This window comes from Natator depressus, chromosome 11, assembly GCF_965152275.1.
Source record: "Natator depressus isolate rNatDep1 chromosome 11, rNatDep2.hap1, whole genome shotgun sequence".
Taxonomy (NCBI): Eukaryota; Metazoa; Chordata; order Testudines; family Cheloniidae; genus Natator; species Natator depressus.
The window spans coordinates 717582-740272 of NC_134244.1; the positions used below are offsets into that span (position 1 = coordinate 717582).

Consider the following 22691-nt stretch of genomic DNA (forward strand, 5'->3'; position numbering starts at 1 on the left):
GGACACCCTTCACTTCAGAGCCCTCCCCTTTTAAGGGTTTACAATTCTTTTTCCTTTCTCTCAGAGGAAGGTGATTCCTGGTTACACAGAGCAGGGGCACCTCCCTCCTTTTTTAGATTTCCAAGACTGGGGTTTTCTTCTCAGTTTCAAGGTCTTTCCAGGGCCCCCCAGTTGCCTCTTCCTGATGGGACAATGGAATGGGAACTTGAAGGTAGTTTTGTGTAAACAACTAGCCTGAGGGGAGCCCCTCCCTGCTGGGAGGTGCACCTGGAATGGTGGTACAGGTGATAGAATCATAGAAGATTAGGGGTGAAAGGGACCTCAGGAGGGTATCTAGTCTAACCCCCTGCTCAAAGCAGGACCAATCCAATAAATTTTAGTTTAGTTAATAAGGATTGGCTGTAAGTCTGTATTTGGATAAGATCTGAAATATTCCTTAACCTGGGAGGTAATGTGTCCGATTCTTTGGGATTGGTAGAACTTTTTTATATGATGAACAAGATTTTCAGTATCCTCCTCATGTTTGACTGGGTTGTCTGGATGGAATCCCAAAGGCCGGGTTGCTTTTAAGGGACCTGTGTTTTGGCTTCTGTGTAACCGGTAAGGTATTGTGGAAGCTGTTCTGGTGTAAGCTGGGTAGATCTCAATATTAGAATAACCACCAGCTCTGGGGACTGTCTGCCCCATTCTTTGCAGTTTGCCTAAATTGTGTAACTTCAGTGTGGTCCCCCTGGTGCACCAGTCACAGGGTCTAAAGGGAAAGGGCGCGAAGGAAGAGAGTTCGTTCCAGTTAGTTCCATAGCTACATGGACCAACTGAATCATAGAACCGTAGGACTGGAAGGGACGTTGAGAGGTCGTCTAGTCCAGTGCTGTGACGAAGTGGGACTGTTCTTAATGTTTCCTTGGAATACTGTAGGGTGCCTCAGTTTCCCCTATGCATTTCTTAAGTCTGTAGGTGGTGGGATAAGGGGGTGTAATTGTTGCAGAGCAAAGGGCCAGTGTACCTATGTCATGGACTGTGGGGGAGTCCAGGCCCTGCACCCCTCTTCCTGGGATTCACTGAGACTCTCAGCCAGCCAGTAAAAAGGAAGGTTTATTGGACACCAGGAACACAGTCTAAAACAGAGCTTGTGGGTACAACCAGGACCCCTCAGTCAAGCCCTTCTGGGGGGCAGGGAGCTTAGACCCCAGCCCTGGGGTTCCCTGCGTTCCACCCCCCAGCACCAAACTGACACTAAACCCCCCCCCAGCAGGCTCCCTCCTGCAGCCTTTGTTCACATTCCTGGGCAGAGGTGTCACCTGGCCCCAACCCCCTCCTGGCTCAGGTGACAGGCTCTCAGGTCTCCCATTGAAACTCCCCTGGCACATTCCCAGGTCAACACTCCCCCTCCCTGCTGCCTCACAACCTAAATGGCCTACACTCTGTCTCCTGGCCACTGATGGCCTGGGCCCTTCCCCCCTGCAAGGTGAGAGCTAAAGGGCTGGAGAACAAAGGAATCCGGTGACCTCCTGGCCCAGGAAAGGAACAAAGCCCAGGGGAGGAGGGGCTGGAGGGAGTTTCAGTTTGGGGCTGGCTGGGGACATGGAGTGAAGTGCAGATGTGGTTGTCTGGCTCACGGCCCCCCCAAAATGGACCCGGCTAAGGGGTCCTGTTCTCTGCACCTACAAGCTCTGTGTTCGACTATGTTCCTGTCGTCTAATAAAACTCTGTGTTACTGGCTGGCTGAGAGTCCCGTCTGCCTGCGGAGTTGGGGGGCAGGACCCTCTGGCTTCCCCAGGACCCCGCCTGGGCTGTGGGAAGCGCACGGAGGGGCAGAGGAGGCTGAATGCTCCGAGGTCAGACCCAGGAAGGTGGAGCCGGGTGAGCTGTGTGTCCTGCAGACAGGCTGCTCCCCGAGAGGAGACTTCCCCAGAGTCCTGCCTGGCTTCATGGGGAGCAGTTCCAGAGCATCGCCCGGGGACTCCGTGACAATGGAGTAACCGGAATCTTTTGTGATCTTTGGTGCGTGGCACCCGGCGATCCCGAAGTCAGCTTGCTGGTGGCCGGCTGGACGGAGAGCCCACGGCGACTGTCTGTGACGCTGGTCAGACTGTTGCAGGGCTTCGGGTGTTCACACCTGTTACTGGGCAGGTGAAATCTGTGATAGCACACACCCAGTTCGGGGCGTCTGCCCTGCTTCTTGACGCTCTGCTCTGCGGCTGCCACTCACAGTCCGGCGCCACTCCAGACAGGTGACAGTGGGCTCCCCCCGCCGCCGTCCAGTGCCTCCTGGGTGTGTGTGGGAGTGGGGTGGGGCAGAATTGTGATCGGGGTGTGGGGGCTGCCCCTCATCAGGGCCAAGTGCGGGGGTGTGTGTGTATGTGTGACGGCAGCGTGTCCACGTGGCGGGAGGGCAATGGGGCTCGCTCCTCCCTGCATGCGCTCGGGGCCCACACTGAGCTCAGCACAAGGAGGGGCCCTGGCAGCTTCTCCCCCCGGCATTCCTTTGTCCAGACAAACCTGGCCTGGCAGCCTGGGGTCCACTGGGGCACAAACCAGGAGCCTGGCACCCACCCACACGCCCCAGGCTGGGCAGGGGCCGCTCTCCCGGTGCGGGGGGGGTGCTTTCTCTCCCACACAGCTGGAGCCGGCTGCCCAGGGGTGGAGAACAGGCAGGGAGCTGCTGGCTCTGGGTGGGAGCGGCTGCAGCTGCAGGCAGCTGGCACATGGGGCAGGGCCCTGATGGGTGCTGGGGCATCGGTCTCCCCCTCGTCCCGTGCTCTGTGGGCGCCTGGATCACATCCCGGTGCCATCGGGGCACTGCCCCCGTGGCCGGCCCAGCTCCGCGGCAGGACACCACGCAGCACGCCCGGCTCGGGGTCTATTTGTGCCTCTTTATTACAGAGCCATTTGTACATTTATAAAACGGGGACTCACGTCTCTCACATTCAGCAGAACAATGGGGTGACTGCGCCCCTCCCCCAGGACATCGCCCCTCACAGGCTCCAGGGTTGTGTGCGTCTGTCTGTTCATCTCCCCCAGTGACTGCATGGCTGTGTACGTCTGTCTGTCCATCTGCCCCAGGGACTGCATGGCTGTGTACATCTGTCTGTCCATCTGCCCCAGGGACTGCATGGCTGTGTACGTCTGTCTGTCCATCCCCCACGGTCCACAAGGCTGCATACTTCTGTCTGTCCATCCCCAGGGACCGCATGGCTGTGTACGTCTGTCTGTCCACCCGCTCCCCCAGAGGTCGCATGCATCTTTCTGTCTGTTTGTCCCCCAGGGGCTGCATGCCTGTTGGCATCTGTCTGTCCATCCCCAGGGACCGCGTGGCTGTGGTGTTTAGATGCTGCTTGTAATGATTAGAATTGGGAGCACTGGCAGTTGGGAGTGTGAAAGGACAGGAAACAGGAAGGAGGGGGAGGAGTTGAGAGGCTGGGAGAGAGCTACAGAGGGTGCAGCAGCAGCTTGGTAAAGAGGTTTCCACTTTTTAAAATAAAGTCCTGTTGAAGCTTGTTCGTACCTTGCCTGGTTGATACAACATTTTGGCAATGAGGATGGATCTTCTGCCTCTGAACCCACCTGCACCCTTTCTGCAAAGCCCAGGTGAGCCTCCAATTGTTTTGACTACCTGGATCCATCTGTCTGAGATTTATCTGCTTGCAATCAGTGCTACAGAGCTTTCTGAAGTAAGAAAGCGTGCTCTGCTAATCCACTGCCTTGGAGCAGAAGGGCAGCGTATATTTTACACTTTTCCCCTTGCAGATGATAAATATGAGACTGCACTCACTGCATTAAAGAATTTTTTGGTGCCAAAAGTGAATGTAGTAGCTAATCGCTACAGATTTCCCCAGCGTAAGCAGCAACCAGGGGAAACCATAATGTAGTATATTGCTTCCCTGAGGAGTCTGATTGTAACTTGTGACTTTTTGGGAATATGGCAGATGAGATGATTGGAGACCAGCTCATTGAGAAAACAACCATGCTTCATGTAGGAGAACACTTACTTCTAGAACCACAACTTACACTAGAAAAAGCAATAACCATTGCTCCTCAGATTGAGTCAGCTACAGCTGAAGCCAAAATAATGAGCATGGATACAGGAGGCACAGTCCAGGCTGTGACTCCTTTGCAGAAAAGTTCACTACCACTGCAGACGCACAATTGCAAGAGGAAAACTAATGAAAAACCACCGAATCAGCAAATTCAAAATACAGTAAAAGCATGTTTTCACTGTGGATCCCCACAACACCTTGCAAGCTACACAGGATGTTCAGCAAAAGTAGCTCAGTGCAATCATTGCAAAAAGATTGGACATTTTGCTAAAGTATGTCACAGCAGCCAGTTCAATCAACAGGTGCATGCAGTTACAATACCAGATGTTACTGTGCTGAGCGTGGACAAAATCACTACTGCACGTTCCAGAACAAATAAAGTGCACGGTAAACGTTTCCGCCATACCCTCAGGCAAATCACACTCTATTCAGCTAATGTTGGACACTAGCTCAGCAGTATCTATATACTACCTGATTCCCGCTATCTGCATTACTTTAAAGATGTGCCTCTTACTGAACCCAAACTTCACTTGGTGTGCTATTTGAAAAACCATATTCCAGTACATGGCTGCCTGCCAGTAATAGTTACTTTTGGTGATTGCTGTGTAACTGCAGAGTTCTACATTGTCCACAAAGGCACTGCTGTCCTTGGCAGAGATTTATTGGCTGCTTTAAATCTCAGGGTGGTTAATGGATGAATTGATCTTCCTCAGCAAAGCACTCTTGCTGAACACACACCAGTTTCAGCTGGGACCCAACACCAGGTTGAGGAGAAACTCGGCTGTGCTTATGGGTTTCTGCAAAAAGTTAAAATGCGGAGTAATGTGATGTCTGTACGACAGAAGTTGTGGCGCTTACCATTTTCAGTCAGGGAAGCTGTTTCAGAGGAACTGAGAAAACTTGTTCAAAAGGAGATTATTGAGGAGATTGACTCCTCGGAATGGGTTTCACCTGTCGTAGTGACACAGAAGAAGGGTGGAGGCATTCGCCTTTGTGTGGATTTAAGGGAACCAAATAAAGCTATTGTGATTGACAGCCATCCTCTTCCTCACATAGAAGAAGTATTTGCAGAACTCCGTGGAGCAAAGATGTTTTCTACTCTTGATTTGCAGAGCGCATACCACCAGGTTATGTTGCATGAAGATAGCAGAGACCTCACTGCATTTATTACACGAGGGACTATTTCATTTTAAACGTGTTCCATATGGTCTAGCTCAAGTGCCTTCCAAAAAATGATGTAATTGATTCTGAAGAATCAACATGGAGTTCAGTGCTATCTGGATGATGTTATCGTGTTTGGAAATACTTCAGAGGAGCATGACAATAACCTGCCATCTGTACTAAACTGCATCAGCACAGCAGGCCTCCAGCTCAGTCGGTCCAAATGCAAATTTAGACAAACTGAACTCTCCTTTCTGGGGCATACAATTTCACAGACTGGACTAAAACCTGATCCAGATCATATCCTGACAATTTCAAATGCTCCTCCTCCAAGAGATTTGCAAACCTTACTTTCCTTCTTGGGTCTTACCTCCTGGTGTGCAAAATTCATTCCCAATTATGCTTCTGTCATTGAACCATTACGGGAATTACTAAGGAGAAGTTCAACCTTAGCGTGGACAACGGAGGCACAAGCTAGTTTCGAAACGGTGAAAGACTTGATTGTACATAGTCCATCCTGCATTGCCCACAATTGTCTGATGCTTCTGATTATGGACTTGGGGCTGTTCTCACACAACTGCGTGAGGACAACACAGAGAGGACGGTTGCATTTGCTTCAAGGACACTAATTAATGCTAGGAGGAAATATTCTACAGTCCAAAAAGAAGCACTTGCTTGTGTCTGGGCTACTGAAAAATGGAGAACTTACCTGTGGGGCTGCACGTTCAAGTTGCGCACAGACCACAGCCCTTTGACGACGTTGCTCACCATGAAATAACTGGGAAGAGCAGGATACCGTATTGCTCGAGGGTCTGCAAGACTACTCTCTTTCAATTATGAACTGGAATATAAGCCTGGAACCAAAACGTGGTCACTGATTGCCTTTCTCGCCTGCCTTTGCCTTCACTAGAGGGTCCACCAGAGGATGAGGATGTCGTGGTTGCACTTATTACAAGCACTCTCACTGCAGTTACAAGAGAACAATTTCAAGCTGCTTGTTCAGCGTGTCCAATTCAACAAAAACTACGGGGAATTTCTGACAAAGAGATGGCCTGGTCATCCTAAAAACCTTGACCCAGTTTTGCTGCCTTATTTTAGAGTTCTGGATAAACTTTCTTTGTTTGATGGCTGTGTGCTACGAGGTACACACCAGCTCCTTGTGCCAGAAGAATTACAGTCAAAACTCATACACCTGGCACACGATACTCATCAAGGAATTGTCCGAACCAAACACCGACTACGGGATCTGTATTGGTGGCCAGGGATGGACTCTCAAACTGAAGCACTCATAAAATCCTGTGTCACTTGCCAAATGCATGATAAGACAGCAGTGACACGTACCCCTCCATTACAGCCTGTTCCTCTTCCTGAAGCTGCATGGGAAAAAGTGGCGATTGACATTGTAGGACCCTTTGATACTGCTCCAAGTGACTGCCATTGTGCCATCACTTTAATAGACTGTTTCAGTAAATGGCCGGAGGTAGCGTTTACATCGCAAATCTCTTCTGCTACAGTAATTAAGTTCCTCTCTTCAGTTTTTAGCAGGGAAGGTAACCCCAAAGAACTGGTTTCAGATAATGGTAGTCCATTTAGTTTCCTGGAGCTTGAAACTTTTCTAGCAGAGAGGAACATTTTACACAGAAGGCCATCCCTATACTACCCGCAAGCCAATGGGGAAATCGAATGGTTTAACAGAAGTTTGAAAGAGAGTTTGCAAATGGCTAAACTGGAAGGGCAATTGTGGATACCCTTCACTACTGATTTCTTGCAAGCATACCGGGCTACACAACATGCCACAACGCAAAGATCACCCACAGAGTTACTGCGTGGGAAACAGATGAATACCAAACTGAACATTGCTGGATTGTTAAAGGCACAACCTGATGTCCCAGCCGAGGATGATGTGAGAAAAACAGTTGAACAGAACCAAGCAAAGTCTAAGGCTTTCACAGACAAGCGGCAGGGTGCTAAGGAACCAAAGGTTGAGTGTGGGTCCTTCGTTAGAATACGAAAACCTGGAATTTTACGCAAAGGGGACCATAAATTCACAGCTCCTCTTAAAATCCTAGAGAAGAAGGGACCTTACACCTATCGACTTTCTGATGGGCGGGTATGGAATGCTTCTTATCTTGCATCTGCCTTTGCACCAAGAGGAGCTTATGCCAACACCCAGTCTGCACTGGATGACTTCACTGTCGTATCCGCAGAACAAGACGTGGCACTGGAACCGGGGCTTGAGAGACGGCCTGTCAGATCCAGACGACCACCTGTCTGGACTATGTGGTATCTACAGTGTTTTCAGTGTAATATTTCTGCCAACAGTATAGTGTCTTGCATCATATTTGTTCCTGTGGTTAGAACAACAGTGTTTATTGTAATTGGGAGAGTTTCTTAAGAGAGGCGGGAATGTGGTGTTTAGATGCTGCTTGTAATGATTAGAATTGGGCGCACTGGCTGCTGGGGGTGTGAAAGGACAGGAAACAGGAAGGAGCGGGGAGGAGTTGAGAGGCTGGGAGAGAGCTACAGAGGGTGCAGCAGCAGCTTGGTAAAGAGGTTTCCACTTTGAAAATAAAGTGCTGTTGAAGCTTGTTCGTACCTTGCCTGGTTGATTCAACAGCGGCCGTGTGCGTCTGTCTGTCCATCCCCAGGGACCGCGTGGCTGTGTGTTTGGTGGGGGACATGTGGTTGTGCACACACCGGGGCTGTAGCATGGGGGTGTTAGGATGCTCCCGGGTGCTCAGCCTCCTGCCCCGCTTGCAGGCCTGTTGTTCCCATGCGGGGGTCTTTCCCCCTGTATTCAGACACCCCCTTGCCGGGCCTGTGCTGGCAGCTCAGCTTGGACACAGCCAAATGTGTGAACCCTGGGGGCAGCCAGGCGCACAGCACGGGCAGCCTGTGGCTGCAGGGCCCTGGGGTGTGGGCCGGCCAGGTGCCCACGTGGGCGCGTGGCTGTGTCTGAGTGCGCACCCCTTTGTGGGCACTCCTGTGACGCCGTTCCCGGGATGCCCCGGGACACATTCCCCGAGCCCCGGGACTGCACCATGCGCGGGTTCATGGCACCGTGGGCCCAGGAATCCAGGCCTCATGCAGGTCTGTCAGTGTGGCCCTGCACACAGCCGCGTGCACAGCGCTCTGTGTGTGCGTCCCGGGGCGCCTGTCGCCCTGTGTCTGTCTGTCCAGCCCCCCAGGGATCGCGTGGCCGTGTGTGTCTGTCTGTCCAGCCCCCCAGGGAACGCGTGGCCGTGTCTGTCTGTGTGTCCAGCCCCCCAGGGAGCGCGTGGCCGTGTGTGTCTGTCTGTCCAGCCCCGCAAGGAGCACATGGCCCCGTGTCTGTCTGTCCGGCCCCCCAGGGAGCGCGTGGCCCCGTGTCTGTCTGTCCAGCCCCCCAGGGAGCGTGTGGCCGTGGATACGGCGGGATGGTGGCCTGAAGTTGTCGGGATACTCCCAGGAGCTCAGTCTGTGCCCAGCCTGTGGGCTGCTCTGAGCCATGGGGGCGGAGGGGGAGGAGGAGTCTACTCAAGGGGGGGGCCCTTCCCCCATCACGCCCCTCTCCTCCCACTCCCTGCAGCTGGTGGGCGGGGAAGGGAGCACAGGGCACCAAGCCCAACGGCTGGGCCTGGGGCTGAAAGCGAAGGGGCCGGAGGGCTAAGAGCCCCTGCAGGGGTAGGAAGGGGGCGTCCCTCCCTTGCCCAATGTTCACACGGTAATACCCCTGCCCCCCTCCCCTGCAGCCACGTCCTGGTGTCGGCCCCTTACCCCGGGAGCAGAGTCTGTAACTACAGTGCAAGGTGCTGCCCCCCCAGCCAGGACCCTGCTGCCGCGGTGACCCCTCGGGGCTGGGTTCTGCCCCCCCCCACACACCTGGTGCCCCCGAGGGGCTGTGCCCTGCCTCACCCCACCCACCCAGCAGCACCCCAGGGCCCAGCTGGCGCAGGGCAGTGGGAGCTCTGGGGTGGGGGGTTTGTCGGATGACACAGGCAGTGCGGAGACCTGAGCCCTGGGAGGGGCAAGCGGGGCAGGGCGCAGGGCTCGGGGCACAAACACCCAGGGATGGGGTGGGGATGGGCTGCGAGGGGCGCAGGGCTCGGGGCAGGGCCCAGGTCTCGGGGCACAAACACCCAGGGATGGGGTGGGGGGCGGATGGGCTGGAAGGGGCGCAGGGCTCGGGGCAGGGCTCGGGTCACAAACACCCAGGGATGGGGTGAGGGGGGTGGGCTGGAAGGGGTGCAGAGCTCGGGGCAGGGCCCAGGTCTTGGGGCACAAACACCCAGGGATGGGGTACGGGGGGATGGGCTGCGAGGGGCGCAGGGCTCGGGGCACAAACACACAGTCTTGGGGGGGGACAGTGGGAGCTCAGCACCCAGGGATGAGGGGGTGTGACGAAGTGGGACTGTTCTTAATGTTTCCTCTGAATAGTGTGGGGGTGCCTCAGTTTCCCCTAGGCAGTTCTTAAGTCTCTAGGGGGTGGGGTAAGGGTGTATGATCGTTGCAGAGCCCTAGAGGGCAGGGGTGTGCAGGGGTCTGGACACAGAGAATGGCCGACACCCTGTTTCCTGGCCACTGATGGCCTGGCCCTTCCCCCCTGCAAGGTGAGAGCTAAAGGGTTGGAGAACAAAGGAATCCGGTGCCCTCCTGGCCAGGGAAAGGGACAAAACCCAGGGGAGGAGGGGCTGGAGGGAGTTTCAGTTTGGGGCTGGCTGGGGACGAGGAGTGAAGGGCAGACGGGGTTGTCTGGTTCCCTGCCCCCCCAAAATGGACCTAGCTGAGGGGTCCTGTTCTCTGCACCTACAAGCTCTGTGTTGGACCATGTTCCTGTCGTCTAATAAACCTTCTGTTTTACTGGCTGGCTGGAGTCCCGTCTGACTGCGGAGTTGGGGGGCAGGACCCTCTGGCCCCCCCAGGACCCCCCTGGGCGGACTCGCTGTGGGAAGCGCACGGAGGGGCAGAGGAGGCTGAATGCTCCGAGGTCAGACCCAGGAAGGTGGAGCCGGGTGAGCTGTGTGTCCTGCAGACAGGCTGCTCCCAGGAAGGCGACTGCCCCAGAGTCCTGACTGGCTTCATGGGGAGCAGATCCAGAGCATCGCCCGGGGACTCCGTGACAGGGTGGAAATGGGCCGGGAGGGGCTGTGGGGAGCTCTGGAGGGGCTGTGCCCACAGGCGGTGGCAGTGCCCAGCGAAGGGAAAAGGGGAAGTAGGTTAGGCTGTGCCCTGCCCCCCCGCCCCCACTATGGGCACTGGCCCAGGGCCCGAGACCCAGCTTGCCCCCCCCAGGGCTCAAGGTGTTTTGGGCCCCCTTCCCAGACAGCGTCAGAGCCTCTGATGGGGACCAGCCCGTGACTCCCCGGCACCCTGGTGGGCACCGCAGGAGCCAGGCGGCCCGGGGTGGCCACAGGCCCAGGAGACGTGTGTTACGGGCAGCAGTGGTAGGGGGCAGGTGCAGAGGGGCTGGGCGGGACACACCAATCCCTGGGTTGGGGCTACGTGGGGCACAGGAAGGAATGGAGATGGGGGGGCAGCAGTGCCGGGGGGGGACAGAAGTGGGGTCTGTGCATGGACTGGGCTCCATCGGGGTGGGGGTGTGGGGAGTTCGGGGGGGGTGCACTGGGATGGGGGTGCAGGACGGGGCATGCGTGGGGGTAGTTGGCACGGGGGGGGTCATGCAGCCGGCTGGTGCAGCCACAGGGGGCGCTTGCTGGGCGGGAGGCTCTAGGGCGGCCCAAGGCTGTTCTGAGTGAGGCCCCTTCCCCGTGGGGTTGGAGCCACTGGGCTGCAGCCCCCCCCCGGGGGTGTGTGGGGGGGAGGTGTTCATCCACACTGGGGGGGGGTTCACCTCCACAGCCAAATGCAGCATTTACACGTGGTCCCTGCCCCCCCCCACACGTCCCCCGGTCCCCATGCTGGGCCCGATCCTCGGGCCGGGCTGTTTTCCGGCCGTGCCGCGTCTGTCCAGGCCGGCTGCTCCCAGGGGCAGGGCTGCGCGGCTCTGTTCTGCGCCGGGTGCTTCGTGCTGGGCCAACCCTGGCGCTGGCTGGGCGTGGGGCTGCCGTGCTGGGCCAGTCCTGGGGCCGGGCAGGAGGGGAGCGGGCAGGGGTGGCTGACGGGCTGGGGCGGGGGGCCGGCTGGGGAGGGGATGGGCCCGGTGCGCGCCATGCCAGGCGCTGGCGCCGTTCTCGGTGCAGCCCGTGGGGCTGGGGGGCCCTTCGCGCCCGCAGAGCTGAGCCCGGCCTAGCAGGCGAAGTCCTCGAAGACGCCCTGGTGGGCGTCGCGGTGGCGGTGGTTGGGCAGGATGCTGGTGCTGTAGGCGCCCTCGGCGTGTCGGCCCAGCGTCCCGCAGGGGCTCTGCAGGGGAAGGCACTGTCAGCACCGCAGCCGGGGTCCCCCTGCCCCCCAGGGAGCTAGGCCTGGTGCCCCCCACCCGCGACACCCCTCCCGGCCCGCGAGGCCCGTGGGCCGGCTCTGCTGGGCCGTACGTTCCCCCTCCCCCAGCCGACACCCTCCCCCAGGTGTTTCTGCGCCTCCTGCTGGCGAGGCCCTGCCCGTCCCTGAGAGCCCAGGGCAGGGCGAGGAGCCCGGTGCCATCCAGCCGCGGTACAGGCCCCAGGGGGCTGTCTCCGGCCCTGCCTTCGCCACACCGGCCACATGTGTGTGGGGACGTGGTTACAGCCCAGGGCAGGGTCCGGCCAGGCCCCATCAATGAGACAGGCCCCATCGATGCAGGGGACAAACACCCCTCGCCGTTAGCCTGGGCCTGGCTCCCCCCTCACTCCACCGGCTGGAGATTAAACGACCCCCCAGGGTCCCTGGCTGCAGCCGGGCGCCGGGGCACTGGACACACCAGCCCCATACAGAGCGACTCCGCTGGAGTTGTTTGTATCGTCCATTTGCACCCAGGGCCAGGAGCCCTCCCCCCAGCCCCCAGGGCCGGGAGCCCTCCCCCCAGCCTCCAGGGCCAGGAGCCCTCCCCCCAGCCCCCTCCATCTGCCCTCGCAAGGAGGAACAGTGACGCTGTAACGCCCGTCCCAGAGCAATCGCAGCGGGATCACGATGCGGGCATGACAAGGGCACCTGCCGGACACCGGCCCTACCTGCCCAGCAGGGGGCAGCGCGGTCTGGCCACCGTGCTCCTGCGGTGACGGGGCAGCCACGGGCATCCCCCAGGGACAGTCAGCACCGGGCCCGGCACGTGCCGCTCACTAGGGGCCGGGTCCTGGTCTCCCCCACTCCCTGGGACCTGGCGTCACTCCGCGGCCGTGCACAGAGCTACCCCTGACTGACCCCAGAGCGACAGCACCGTCGGCCCCAGACCCGCCTGTCGCTCGGAGTCGATCGCCAGCTACGGCCGCCAGCCGCTGCAGCCAGCAGAGCCCCAGGCCCCCGGGCAGGCAGCCGGCCCCTGGGCTGGTTTCCCTGGGGCCTGGGAGGGGTCCCTGGTCCCTGCTGCTGGTCGCACAGACGCGAGCAATGAGCCTTTCCAAGGAGTTTTAATGACTTTGATTTTTGCACTAGGAGGAAATTAAACTAAATCCAGCCGGTGCTGACAGCCACAGCGGCCGAGTTCGCGACACTGGGCGAGCGATTACCAGCGTCATTGCACAGTGGGTCACTCCGCACCCGTGGCACGGCCCCGGGGCCTGGGCTCCAGCCTAGCGCCGCTAATGCACCCCAAATACAGGGGCGGGGGCTGACGCTGTGGGCCAGTCTCGGGGCCGCAGGGCCCCCTTGTAACAAGCAGCACTAGCGGGCACCAGCCCAGACAGCCGGGGCGACGGGCTGCGGCAAAGGGCAGCTGGTGGAGCCCCCGACCCAGGAGGGTCTTAGGAACGGGTGGGCCAAGGCCCTGGCGGGGACAGACTGGGGTTACTTGGTCTCGGCCCAGCGCGGGGGCAGGACTACCTGGGCCTTTCCAGCCCGAAATCCCCATGGTCTGAGACGGGGTAAAACCCAGCGTGTCTGGGGAGTGCCATGCCCTGCCCGATGGGGCCCCAGGAGGGGGGGTGCCCAGCCCGATGGTGGGTCCGGGGCCATGCCCAGCCTGGCAGGGAGCCTCCTCCGTGCAGGGACCCAGCAGCGTTGATCTCAGCCCCGCGGCGCGGGGACAAGGGATGAGAACCGTCAGCGCCGCACTTACAAAATCCCCCCCTTTGTGCTTAGACTCCCCCCACCCTGCCCCGGGCGTCTCACTGGCCAGGCCCCTTCTCCCCCCCCCAAAAGCCCCCCCCGCCTCACCCACCCTCCTCCCGCCCGGTGTTGCAGGCTGGGCCCGTTCACCACGCCCAGGGGCCGCGTACCTGATCGTTGTGCTCCTCCAGCCCCAGCGTGGCGATGCTGCCCGCCGGCTTCCTCAGGGGCGGCTTGGAGCGGCCCAGAGCCCGGCTCACCTTGTCCCGGATCACCTGGGTGGGCGAGAGCGTGGGGGGGGGCTGCTCAGCGCACACGTGTACAGACCGCCCAGACACACGTGTACAGACTGCCCAGAGACACACCCAGCCATGTGTACAGACACGCCCAGACACACGTGTACAGACACACCCAGAGACATGTGTACAGACCGCCCAGACACACGTGTACAGACTGCCCAGAGACACACCCAGACATGTGTACAGACATGCCCAGACACACGTGTACAGACACACCCAGAGACATGTGTACAGACCGCCCAGACACACGTGTACAGACCGCCCAGAGACACACACACACACACACAGAGACACACGTGTACAGACCACCCATACACACACCCAGACACGTGTACAGACACGCCCAGACAGATGTGTACAGCCCAGACACAAATGTACAGACACGCCCCTACAGAAGCCCAGACACGCACATTCACACATACTCACTCAGGGTGGCGGGTTAGCCCCTCCTTTGCCCATCTCGGAGCTCCCCCCGCCGGCCGCCTGCTCCTTCGCCAGGTGTGACGGGGCAGGGGGGATGTGAGCCATGGGGAGATCAGTCCCCCCACCCCAGCTCAAAGAAGACTAGGGGCCTGCAGGGGGCTGTGACGAAGCGGGACTGTTCTTAATGTTTCCTCTGAATCGTGTGGGGGTGCCTCAGTTTCCCCTAGGCAGTTCTTAAGTATCTAGGGGGTGGGGTAAGGGGGTATGATCGTTGCAGAGCCCTAGAGGGCAGGTGTGTGCAGGGGTCTGGACACAGAGAATGGCCAACACCCTGTTTCCTGGCCACTGATGGCCTGGGCCCTTCCCCCCTGCCAGGTGAGAGCTAAAGGGTTGGAGAACAAAGGAATCTGGTGACCTCCTGGCCCGGGACAGGGACAAAGCCCAGAGGAGGAGGGGCTGGAGGATGAGGCAGTTTGGGGCTGGCTGGGGATGAGGAGTGAAGGGCAGACGGGGTTGTCTGGCTCACTGCCCCCCCAAAACGGACCCGGCTGAGGGGTCCTGTTCTCTGCACCCACAAGCTCTGTGTTAGACCATGTTCCTGTCGTCTAATAAACCTTCTGTTTTCCTGGCTGGCTGAGAGTCCCGTCTGACTGTGGAGTTGGGGTGCAGGACCCTCTGGCTCCCCCAGGACCCCGCCTGGGCGGACTCGCTGTGGGAAGCGCACGGAGGGGCAGAGGAGGCTGAAGGCTCCGAGGTCGGACCCAGGAAGGTGGAGCCGGGGGAGCTGTTTGTCCTGCAGACAGGCTGCTCCCCGAGAGGAGACTTCCCCACGGTCCTGCCTGGCTTCGTGGGGAGCAGATCCCGAGCATCGCCCGGGGACGCCGTGACAGGGGCGGTGTGGAGCCGACACCCCGGGCGGAGCCGTCCGGCCCCACCGGTGCCCAGGGCGGACACTCAGCCCCGAGCCGCAATGGGGGGCGAGAGATGGGTGCCCAGGCTCTGCTGTGCCTCCCGCAGCGCCCGCACCCAGGCCCGCGCTGGCGCTCACCTCGTAGACGTAGTCCAGGATCTCCAGGATGGTCAGGACACTGGCGCCGATGAACAGCCCCATCTGCCCCCCGATGTCCCCTGGCAGCAGAGAGGGAGCTGGTCACGGGGGATTGGGGGGCACGGGGGGAAGGGGCTGCCAGAGCCAGCCCAGCTCAGCCCTTCGGCCGGGACAGGACCTGGGGGCAGGGCACTGCCAGGGCGGGCACCTGACTGACTCCCCAGAGCCACTGGTGCCGGGGGGAGGAGGGGAGAGGCATGGGGGGGGGCTAGTGAGAGTGGAAGGGGGCAGGAGGAGGGGGCAGTGGGGGGACAGGGGGAGGAGGGGGGAGCCTTGGGGGGGCTAGTGAGAGTGGGAGGGGCAGGAGGAGGGGGCAGTGGGAGGGTGTTGGTGGGCAGTGGGGGGGAGGAGGGGACAGTGGGAGGAGTGGGGTGGGGGGTTATTACAGCCAGTTGAATGCTGCCCCATGGCCCTGCCAGGCGTCTGCCCCACGCAGGGCACCCCAGGGCCAAGCGCCCCCGTTCCTCCGTTACCGGCCGTGGGGACCCGCTGTGGCTGGGGGCTGCGGGTGTGTGCGGGGAACGGGACCCGTCAGCGCCCGCCCGGGGGGAGGTGAGAGGTTCCCTCGGGCTGTGTCCTGGGGCGGCTGGGGGTAGGGGCGAGGGGATGGGGAGGGGGCACCACAAACTGGGGGGGACAGCGCAGGGGGTGCCTGGGGATGGGGGCGCATGGGGTGGGGGGATGGGGCGGGACGGCACGGGGGTGCCCAGGGACAGGGGCATGAGGGGTTGCGGGATGGGGTGGGGGCACCCCGGATGGGCAGGGTGGCGCAGAGGGTGCCAGAGGATGGGGGCACAGGGGGTGGGGGGATGGGTGGGGTGGTGCGGGGGTGCCCAGGGACAGGGGTACGAGGGGTGGGAGGATGGGATGGGGTGGGAGGGGTGGGTGGGGTGGCATGGGGGGTGCCCGGGGATGGGGGCGCGAGGGGAGGGGGGATGGGGCGGGGCAGCACGGGGGGTGCCCAGGGACGGGGCGCGAGGGATGGATGGGGGCACCCCGGGTGGGCGGGGTGGCATGGGGGGTGCCCAGGGACGGGGGCGCGAGGGGTGGGGGGATGGGGCGGGGCAGCACGGGGGGTGCCCAGGGCCGGGGCGCGAGGGGTGGGATGGGGGCACCCCGGGTGGGCGGGGTGGCGCAGGGGGTGCCCGAGGTTGGGGCACAGGGGGTGGGCAGATGGGTGGGGTGGCGCAGGGGGTGCCCGGGACGGGGGCGCGAGGGGTGGGGGGATGGGGCGGGGCAGCGCGGGGGGGGCCCGGGGCCGGGGCGTGGGGGCTCCAGCGACTCACCCAGCAGCCCCGCCAGCTCGTAGGCCTTCTTCTGCTCGATGGCCTCGTAGTTCAGCGCCTCGAAGAAAATGTCCAGCACCAGGAAGTTCTCTCTGCGGGCGGGACAAACGGGAACAGGGGCTCGGCGCGGGCACAGTGGGTGCTGGGGGGGCAGGAGGGGCACTGGGGGGCAGGGTCAAGGGGGCACTGGGGGGCTGCGGCAGGGGGGTGCTGTGGGGCAGGGGGCGCTGGGGGGCAGGGGGCGCTGTGGGGCAGAGGGCAGGGGGCGCTGGGGGGCAGGGGGCGCTGTGGGGCAGGTCGCTGTGGGGCAGGGGCGCTCACCGGATGTAGGTCTCGTTGCGCTGGTACTTGCGGGCGAGGTAGCGGGGGGCTGGGGCAGGGGGCGCTGTGGGGCAGGGGGCGCTGGGGGGCAGGGCTCGCTGTGGGGCAGAGGGCAGGGGGCGCTGGGGGGCAGGGGGCGCTGTGGGGCAGGTCGCTGTGGGGCAGGGGCGCTCACCGGATGTAGGTCTCGTTGCGCTGGTACTTGCGGGCGAGGTAGCGGGGGGCTGGGGCAGGGGGCGCTGTGGGGCAGAGGGCAGGGGGCACTGGGGGGCAGGGGGTGCTGTGGGGCAGGGGGCAGGGGGCGCTGGGGGGCAGGGGGCGCTGTGGGGCAGGGCGCTGTGGGGCAGGGGCGCTCACCGGACGTAGGTCTCGTTGCGCTGGTACTTGCGGGCGAGGTAGCGGGGGGCTGGGGCAGGGGGCGCTGTGGGGCAGGGGGCGCTGGGGGGCAGGTCGCTGTGGGGCAGGGGCGCTCACCGGATGTAGGTCTCATTGCGCTGGTACTTGCGGGCGAGGTAGCGGGGGGCTGGGGCAGGGGGCGCTGTGGGGCAGAGGGTAGGGGGCGCTGTGGGGCAGGGGGCGCTGGGGGCAGGTCGCTGTGGGGGCAGGGGCGCTCACCGGATGTAGGTCTCGTTGCGCTGGTACTTGCGGGCGAGGTAGCGGGGGGCTGGGGCAGGGGGCGCTGTGGGGCAGAGGGCAGGGGGCGCTGTGGGGCAGGGGGCGCTGTGGGGCAGGTCGCTGGGGGGCAGGGGGCGCTGTGGGGCAGGGCGCTGTGGGGCAGGGGCGCTCACCGGATGTAGGTCTCGTTGCGCTGGTACTTGCGGGCGAGGTAGCGGGGGGCTGGGGCAGGGGGCGCTGTGGGGCAGAGGGCAGGGGGCGCTGTGGGGCAGGGGGCGCTGTGGGGCAGGTCGCTGGGGGGCAGGGGGCGCTGGGGGGCAGGGGCGCTCACCGGATGTAGGTCTCGTTGCGCTGGTACTTGCGGGCGAGGTAGCGGGGGGCTGGGGCAGGGGCGCTGTGGGGCAGAGGGCAGGGGGCGCTGGGGGGCAGGGGGCGCTGTGGGGCAGGGCGCTGTGGGGCAGGGGGCAGGGGCGCTCACCGGATGTAGGTCTCGTTGCGCTGGTACTTGCGGGCGAGGTAGCGGGGGGCTGGGGCAGGGGGCGCTGTGGGGCAGAGGGCAGGGGGCGCTGTGGGGCAGGGGGCGCTGTGGGGCAGGTCGCTGTGGGGCAGGGGCGCTCACCGGATGTAGGTCTCGTTGCGCTGGTACTTGCGGGCGAGGTAGCGGGGGGCTGGGGCAGGGGGCGCTGTGGGGCAGAGGGCAGGGGGCGCTGGGGGGCAGGGGGCGCTGTGGGGCAGGGCGCTGTGGGGCAGGGGGCAGGGGCGCTCATGGATGTAGGTCTCGTTGCGCTGGTACTTGCGGGCGAGGTAGCGGGGGGCTGGGGCAGGGGGCGCTGGGGGGCAGGGGGCGCTGGGGGGCAGGGGGCGCTGTGGGGCAGGGCGCTCACCGGATGTAGGTCTCGTTGCGCTGGTACTTGCGGGCGAGGTAGCGGGGGGCTGGGGCAGGGGGCGCTGTGGGGCAGAGGGCAGGGGGCGCTGGGGGGCAGGGGGCGCTGTGGGGCAGGGCGCTGTGGGGCAGGGGGCTGGGGCACTCACCGGATGTAGGTCTCGTTGCGCTGGTACTTGCGGGCGAGGTAGCGGGGGGCTGGGGCAGGGGGCGCTGTGGGGCAGAGGGCAGGGGGCGCTGGGGGGCAGGGGGCGCTGTGGGGCAGGTCGCTGTGGGGCAGGGGGCGCTGGGGGGCAGGGGCGCTCACCGGATGTAGGTCTCGTTGCGCTGGTACTTGCGGGCGAGGTAGCGGGGGGCTGGGGCAGGGGCGCTGTGGGGCAGAGGGCAGGGGGCGCTGGGGGGCAGGGGGCGCTGTGGGGCAGGGCGCTGTGGGGCAGGGGGCAGGGGCGCTCACCGGATGTAGGTCTCGTTGCGCTGGTACTTGCGGGCGAGGTAGCGGGGGGCTGGGGCAGGGGGCGCTGTGGGGCAGAGGGCAGGGGGCGCTGTGGGGCAGGGGGCGCTGTGGGGCAGGGGCGCTCACCGGATGTAGGTCTCGTTGCGCTGGTACTTGCGGGCGAGGTAGCGGGGGGCTGGGGCAGGGGGCGCTGTGGGGCAGAGGGCAGGGGGCGCTGTGGGGCAGGGGGCGCTGTGGGGCAGGGGGCGCTGGGGGGCAGGGCGCTGTGGGGCAGGGGCGCTCACCGGATGTAGGTCTCGTTGCGCTGGTACTTGCGGGCGAGGTAGCGGGGGGCTGGGGCAGGGGGCGCTGTGGGGCAGAGGGCAGGGGGCGCTGTGGGGCAGGGGGCGCTGTGGGGCAGGTCGCTGTGGGGCAGGGGGCGCTGGGGGGCAGGGGCGCTCACCGGATGTAGGTCTCGTTGCGCTGGTACTTGCGGGCGAGGTAGCGGGGGGCTGGGGCAGGGGCGCTGTGGGGCAGAGGGCAGGGGGCGCTGGGGGGCAGGGGGCGCTGTGGGGCAGGGCGCTGTGGGGCAGGGGGCAGGGGCGCTCACCGGATGTAGGTCTCGTTGCGCTGGTACTTGCGGGCGAGGTAGCGGGGGGCTGGGGCAGGGGGCGCTGTGGGGCAGAGGGCAGGGGGCGCTGTGGGGCAGGGGGCGCTGTGGGGCAGGGGCGCTCACCGGATGTAGGTCTCGTTGCGCTGGTACTTGCGGGCGAGGTAGCGGGGGGCTGGGGCAGGGGGCGCTGTGGGGCAGAGGGCAGGGGGCGCTGTGGGGCAGGTCGCTGTGGGGCAGGGGTGCTGTGGGGCAGAGGGCAGGGGGCGCTGGGGGGCAGGGGGCGCTGTGGGGCAGGTCGCTGTGGGGCAGGGGCGCTCACCGGATGTAGGTCTCGTTGCGCTGGTACTTGCGGGCGAGGTAGCGGGGGGCTGGGGCAGGGGGTGCTGTGGGGCAGAGGGCAGGGGGCGCTGGGGGGCAGGTCGCTGTGGGGCAGGGGCGCTCACCGGATGTAGGTCTCGTTGCGCTGGTACTTGCGGGCGAGGTAGCGGGGGGCTGGGGCAGGGGGCGCTGTGGGGCAGAGGGCAGGGGGCGCTGGGGGGCAGGGGGCGCTCTGGGGCAGGGCGCTGTGGGGCAGGGGGCAGGGGCGCTCACCGGATGTAGGTCTCGTTGCGCTGGTACTTGCGGGCGAGGTAGCGGGGGGCTGGGGCAGGGGGCGCTGTGGGGCAGAGGGCAGGGGGCGCTGTGGGGCAGGGGGCGCTGTGGGGCAGGTCGCTGGGGGGCAGGGGGCGCTGGGGGGCAGGTCGCTGTGGGGCAGGGGCGCTCACCGGATGTAGGTCTCGTTGCGCTGGTACTTGCGGGCGAGGTAGCGGGGGGCTGGGGCAGGGGGCGCTGTGGGGCAGAGGGCAGGGGGCTCTGGGGGGCAGGGGGCGCTGTGGGGCAGGGGCGCTGTGGGGCGGGGGCGCTCACCGGATGTAGGTCTCGTTGCACTGGTACTTGCGGGCGAGGTAGCGGGGGGCTGGGGCAGGGGTGCTGTGGGGCAGAGGGCAGGGGGCGCTGTGGGGCAGGGGGCGCTGTGGGGCAGGGGCGCTCACCGGATGTAGGTCTCGTTGCGCTGGTACTTGCGGGCGAGGTAGCGGGGGGCTGGGGCAGGGGGCGCTGTGGGGCAGAGGGCAGGGGGCGCTGTGGGGCAGGGGGCGCTGTGGGGCAGGGGGCGCTGGGGGGCAGGGCGCTGTGGGGCAGGGGCGCTCACCGGATGTAGGTCTCGTTGCGCTGGTACTTGCGGGCGAGGTAGCGGGGGGCTGGGGCAGGGGGCGCTGTGGGGCAGAGGGCAGGGGGCGCTGTGGGGCAGGGGGCGCTGTGGGGCAGGGGTGCTGTGGGGCAGAGGGCAGGGGGCGCTGTGGGGCAGGGGGCGCTGTGGGGCAGGGGGCTGGGGCACTCACCGGATGTAGGTCTCGTTGCGCTGGTACTTGCGGGCGAGGTAGCGGGGGGCTGGGGCAGGGGGCGCTGTGGGGCAGAGGGCAGGGGGCGCTGTGGGGCAGGGGGCGCTGTGGGGCAGGGGGCGCTGTGGGGCAGGGGCGCTCACCGGATGTAGGTCTCGTTGCGCTGGTACTTGCGGGCGAGGTAGCGGGGGGCTGGGGCAGGGGGCGCTGTGGGGCAGAGGGCAGGGGGCGCTGTGGGGCAGGGGGCGCTGTGGGGCAGGTCGCTGGGGGGCAGGGGGCGCTGTGGGGCAGGGCGCTGTGGGGCAGGGGCGCTCACCGGATGTAGGTCTCGTTGCGCTGGTACTTGCGGGCGAGGTAGCGGGGGGCTGGGGCAGGGGGCGCTGTGGGGCAGAGGGCAGGGGGCGCTGTGGGGCAGGGGGCGCTGTGGGGCAGGGCGCTGGGGGGCAGGGGGCGCTGTGGGGCAGGGCGCTGTGGGGCAGGGGCGCTCACCGGATGTAGGTCTCGTTGCGCTGGTACTTGCGGGCGAGGTAGCGGGGGGCTGGGGCAGGGGGCGCTGTGGGGCAGAGGGCAGGGGGCGCTGTGGGGCAGGGGGCGCTGTGGGGCAGGTCGCTGGGGGGCAGGGGGCGCTGGGGGCAGGTCGCTGTGGGGCAGGGGCGCTCACCGGATGTAGGTCTCGTTGCGCTGGTACTTGCGGGCGAGGTAGAGGGGGGCTGGGGCAGGGGGCGCTGTGGGGCAGAGGGCAGGGGGCGCTGTGGGGCAGGGGGCGCTGTGGGGCAGGGGTGCTGTGGGGCAGAGGGCAGGGGGCGCTGTGGGGCAGGGGGCGCTGTGGGGCAGGGGCGCTCACCGGATGTAGGTCTCGTTGCGCTGGTACTTGCGGGCGAGGTAGCGGGGGGCTGGGGCAGGGGGCGCTGTGGGGCAGAGGGCAGGGGGCGCTGGGGGGCAGGGGGCGCTGTGGGGCAGGGGGCGCTGGGGGGCAGGGCGCTGGGGGGCAGGGGCGCTCACCGGATGTAGGTCTCGTTGCGCTGGTACTTGCGGGCGAGGTAGCGGGGGGCTGGGGCAGGGGGCGCTGTGGGGCAGAGGGCAGGGGGCGCTGTGGGGCAGGGGGCGCTGTGGGGCAGGGGTGCTGTGGGGCAGAGGGCAGGGGGCGCTGTGGGGCAGGGGGCGCTGTGGGGCAGGGGCGCTCACCGGATGTAGGTCTCGTTGCGCTGGTACTTGCGGGCGAGGTAGCGGGGGGCTGGGGCAGGGGGCGCTGTGGGGCAGAGGGCAGGGGGCGCTGTGGGGCAGGGGGCGCTGTGGGGCAGGGGGCAGGGGGCGCTGGGGGGCAGGGGGCGCTGTGGGGCAGGGGGCGCTGGGGGGCAGGTCGCTGTGGGGCAGGGGCGCTCACCGGATGTAGGTCTCGTTGCGCTGGTACTTGCGGGCGAGGTAGCGGGGGGCTGGGGCAGGGGGCGCTGTGGGGCAGAGGGCAGGGGGCGCTGGGGGGCAGGGGGCGCTGTGGGGCAGGGGCGCTCACCGGATGTAGGTCTCGTTGCGCTGGTACTTGCGGGCGAGGTAGCGGGGGGCTGGGGCAGGGGGCGCTGTGGGGCAGAGGGCAGGGGGCGCTGGGGGGCAGGGGGCGCTGGGGGCAGAGGGCAGGGGGCGCTGTGGGGCAGGGGGCGCTGTGGGGCAGGGGTGCTGTGGGGCAGAGGGCAGGGGCGCTCACCGGATGTAGGTCTCGTTGCGCTGGTACTTGCGGGCGAGGTAGCGGGGGGCTGGGGCAGGGGGCGCTGTGGGGCAGAGGGCAGGGGGCGCTGTGGGGCAGGGGGCGCTGTGGGGCAGGTCGCTGTGGGGCAGGGGCGCTCACCGGATGTAGGTCTCGTTGCGCTGGTACTTGCGGGCGAGGTAGCGGGGGGCTGGGGCAGGGGGCGCTGTGGGGCAGAGGGCAGGGGGCGCTGTGGGGCAGGGGGCGCTGTGGGGCAGGTCGCTGTGGGGCAGGGGCGCTCACCGGATGTAGGTCTCGTTGCGCTGGTACTTGC

The 22691-nt window shown here is 64.6% G+C and overlaps 1 protein-coding gene across 2 annotated transcripts in view; it reads right to left on the reverse strand.

Moving 5' to 3' along the window:
• Positions 1–11307: 11307 nt before the first annotated feature.
• Positions 11308–22691, reverse strand: part of ASIC4 (acid sensing ion channel subunit family member 4) — a 96655-nt gene continuing 85271 nt past the window's right edge. For both annotated transcript variants that reach the window (XM_074966962.1, XM_074966961.1), the window contains exons 7-10: positions 16436–16527; positions 15090–15169; positions 13490–13594; positions 11308–11540 (exon numbers count right to left, since the gene is read on the reverse strand). In XM_074966962.1, the coding sequence (XP_074823063.1) occupies positions 11427–11540; positions 13490–13594; positions 15090–15169; positions 16436–16527 (391 nt within the window). In that variant the 3' untranslated portion in view covers positions 11308–11426. The remainder of the gene's footprint in view (positions 11541–13489; positions 13595–15089; positions 15170–16435; positions 16528–22691) is intronic.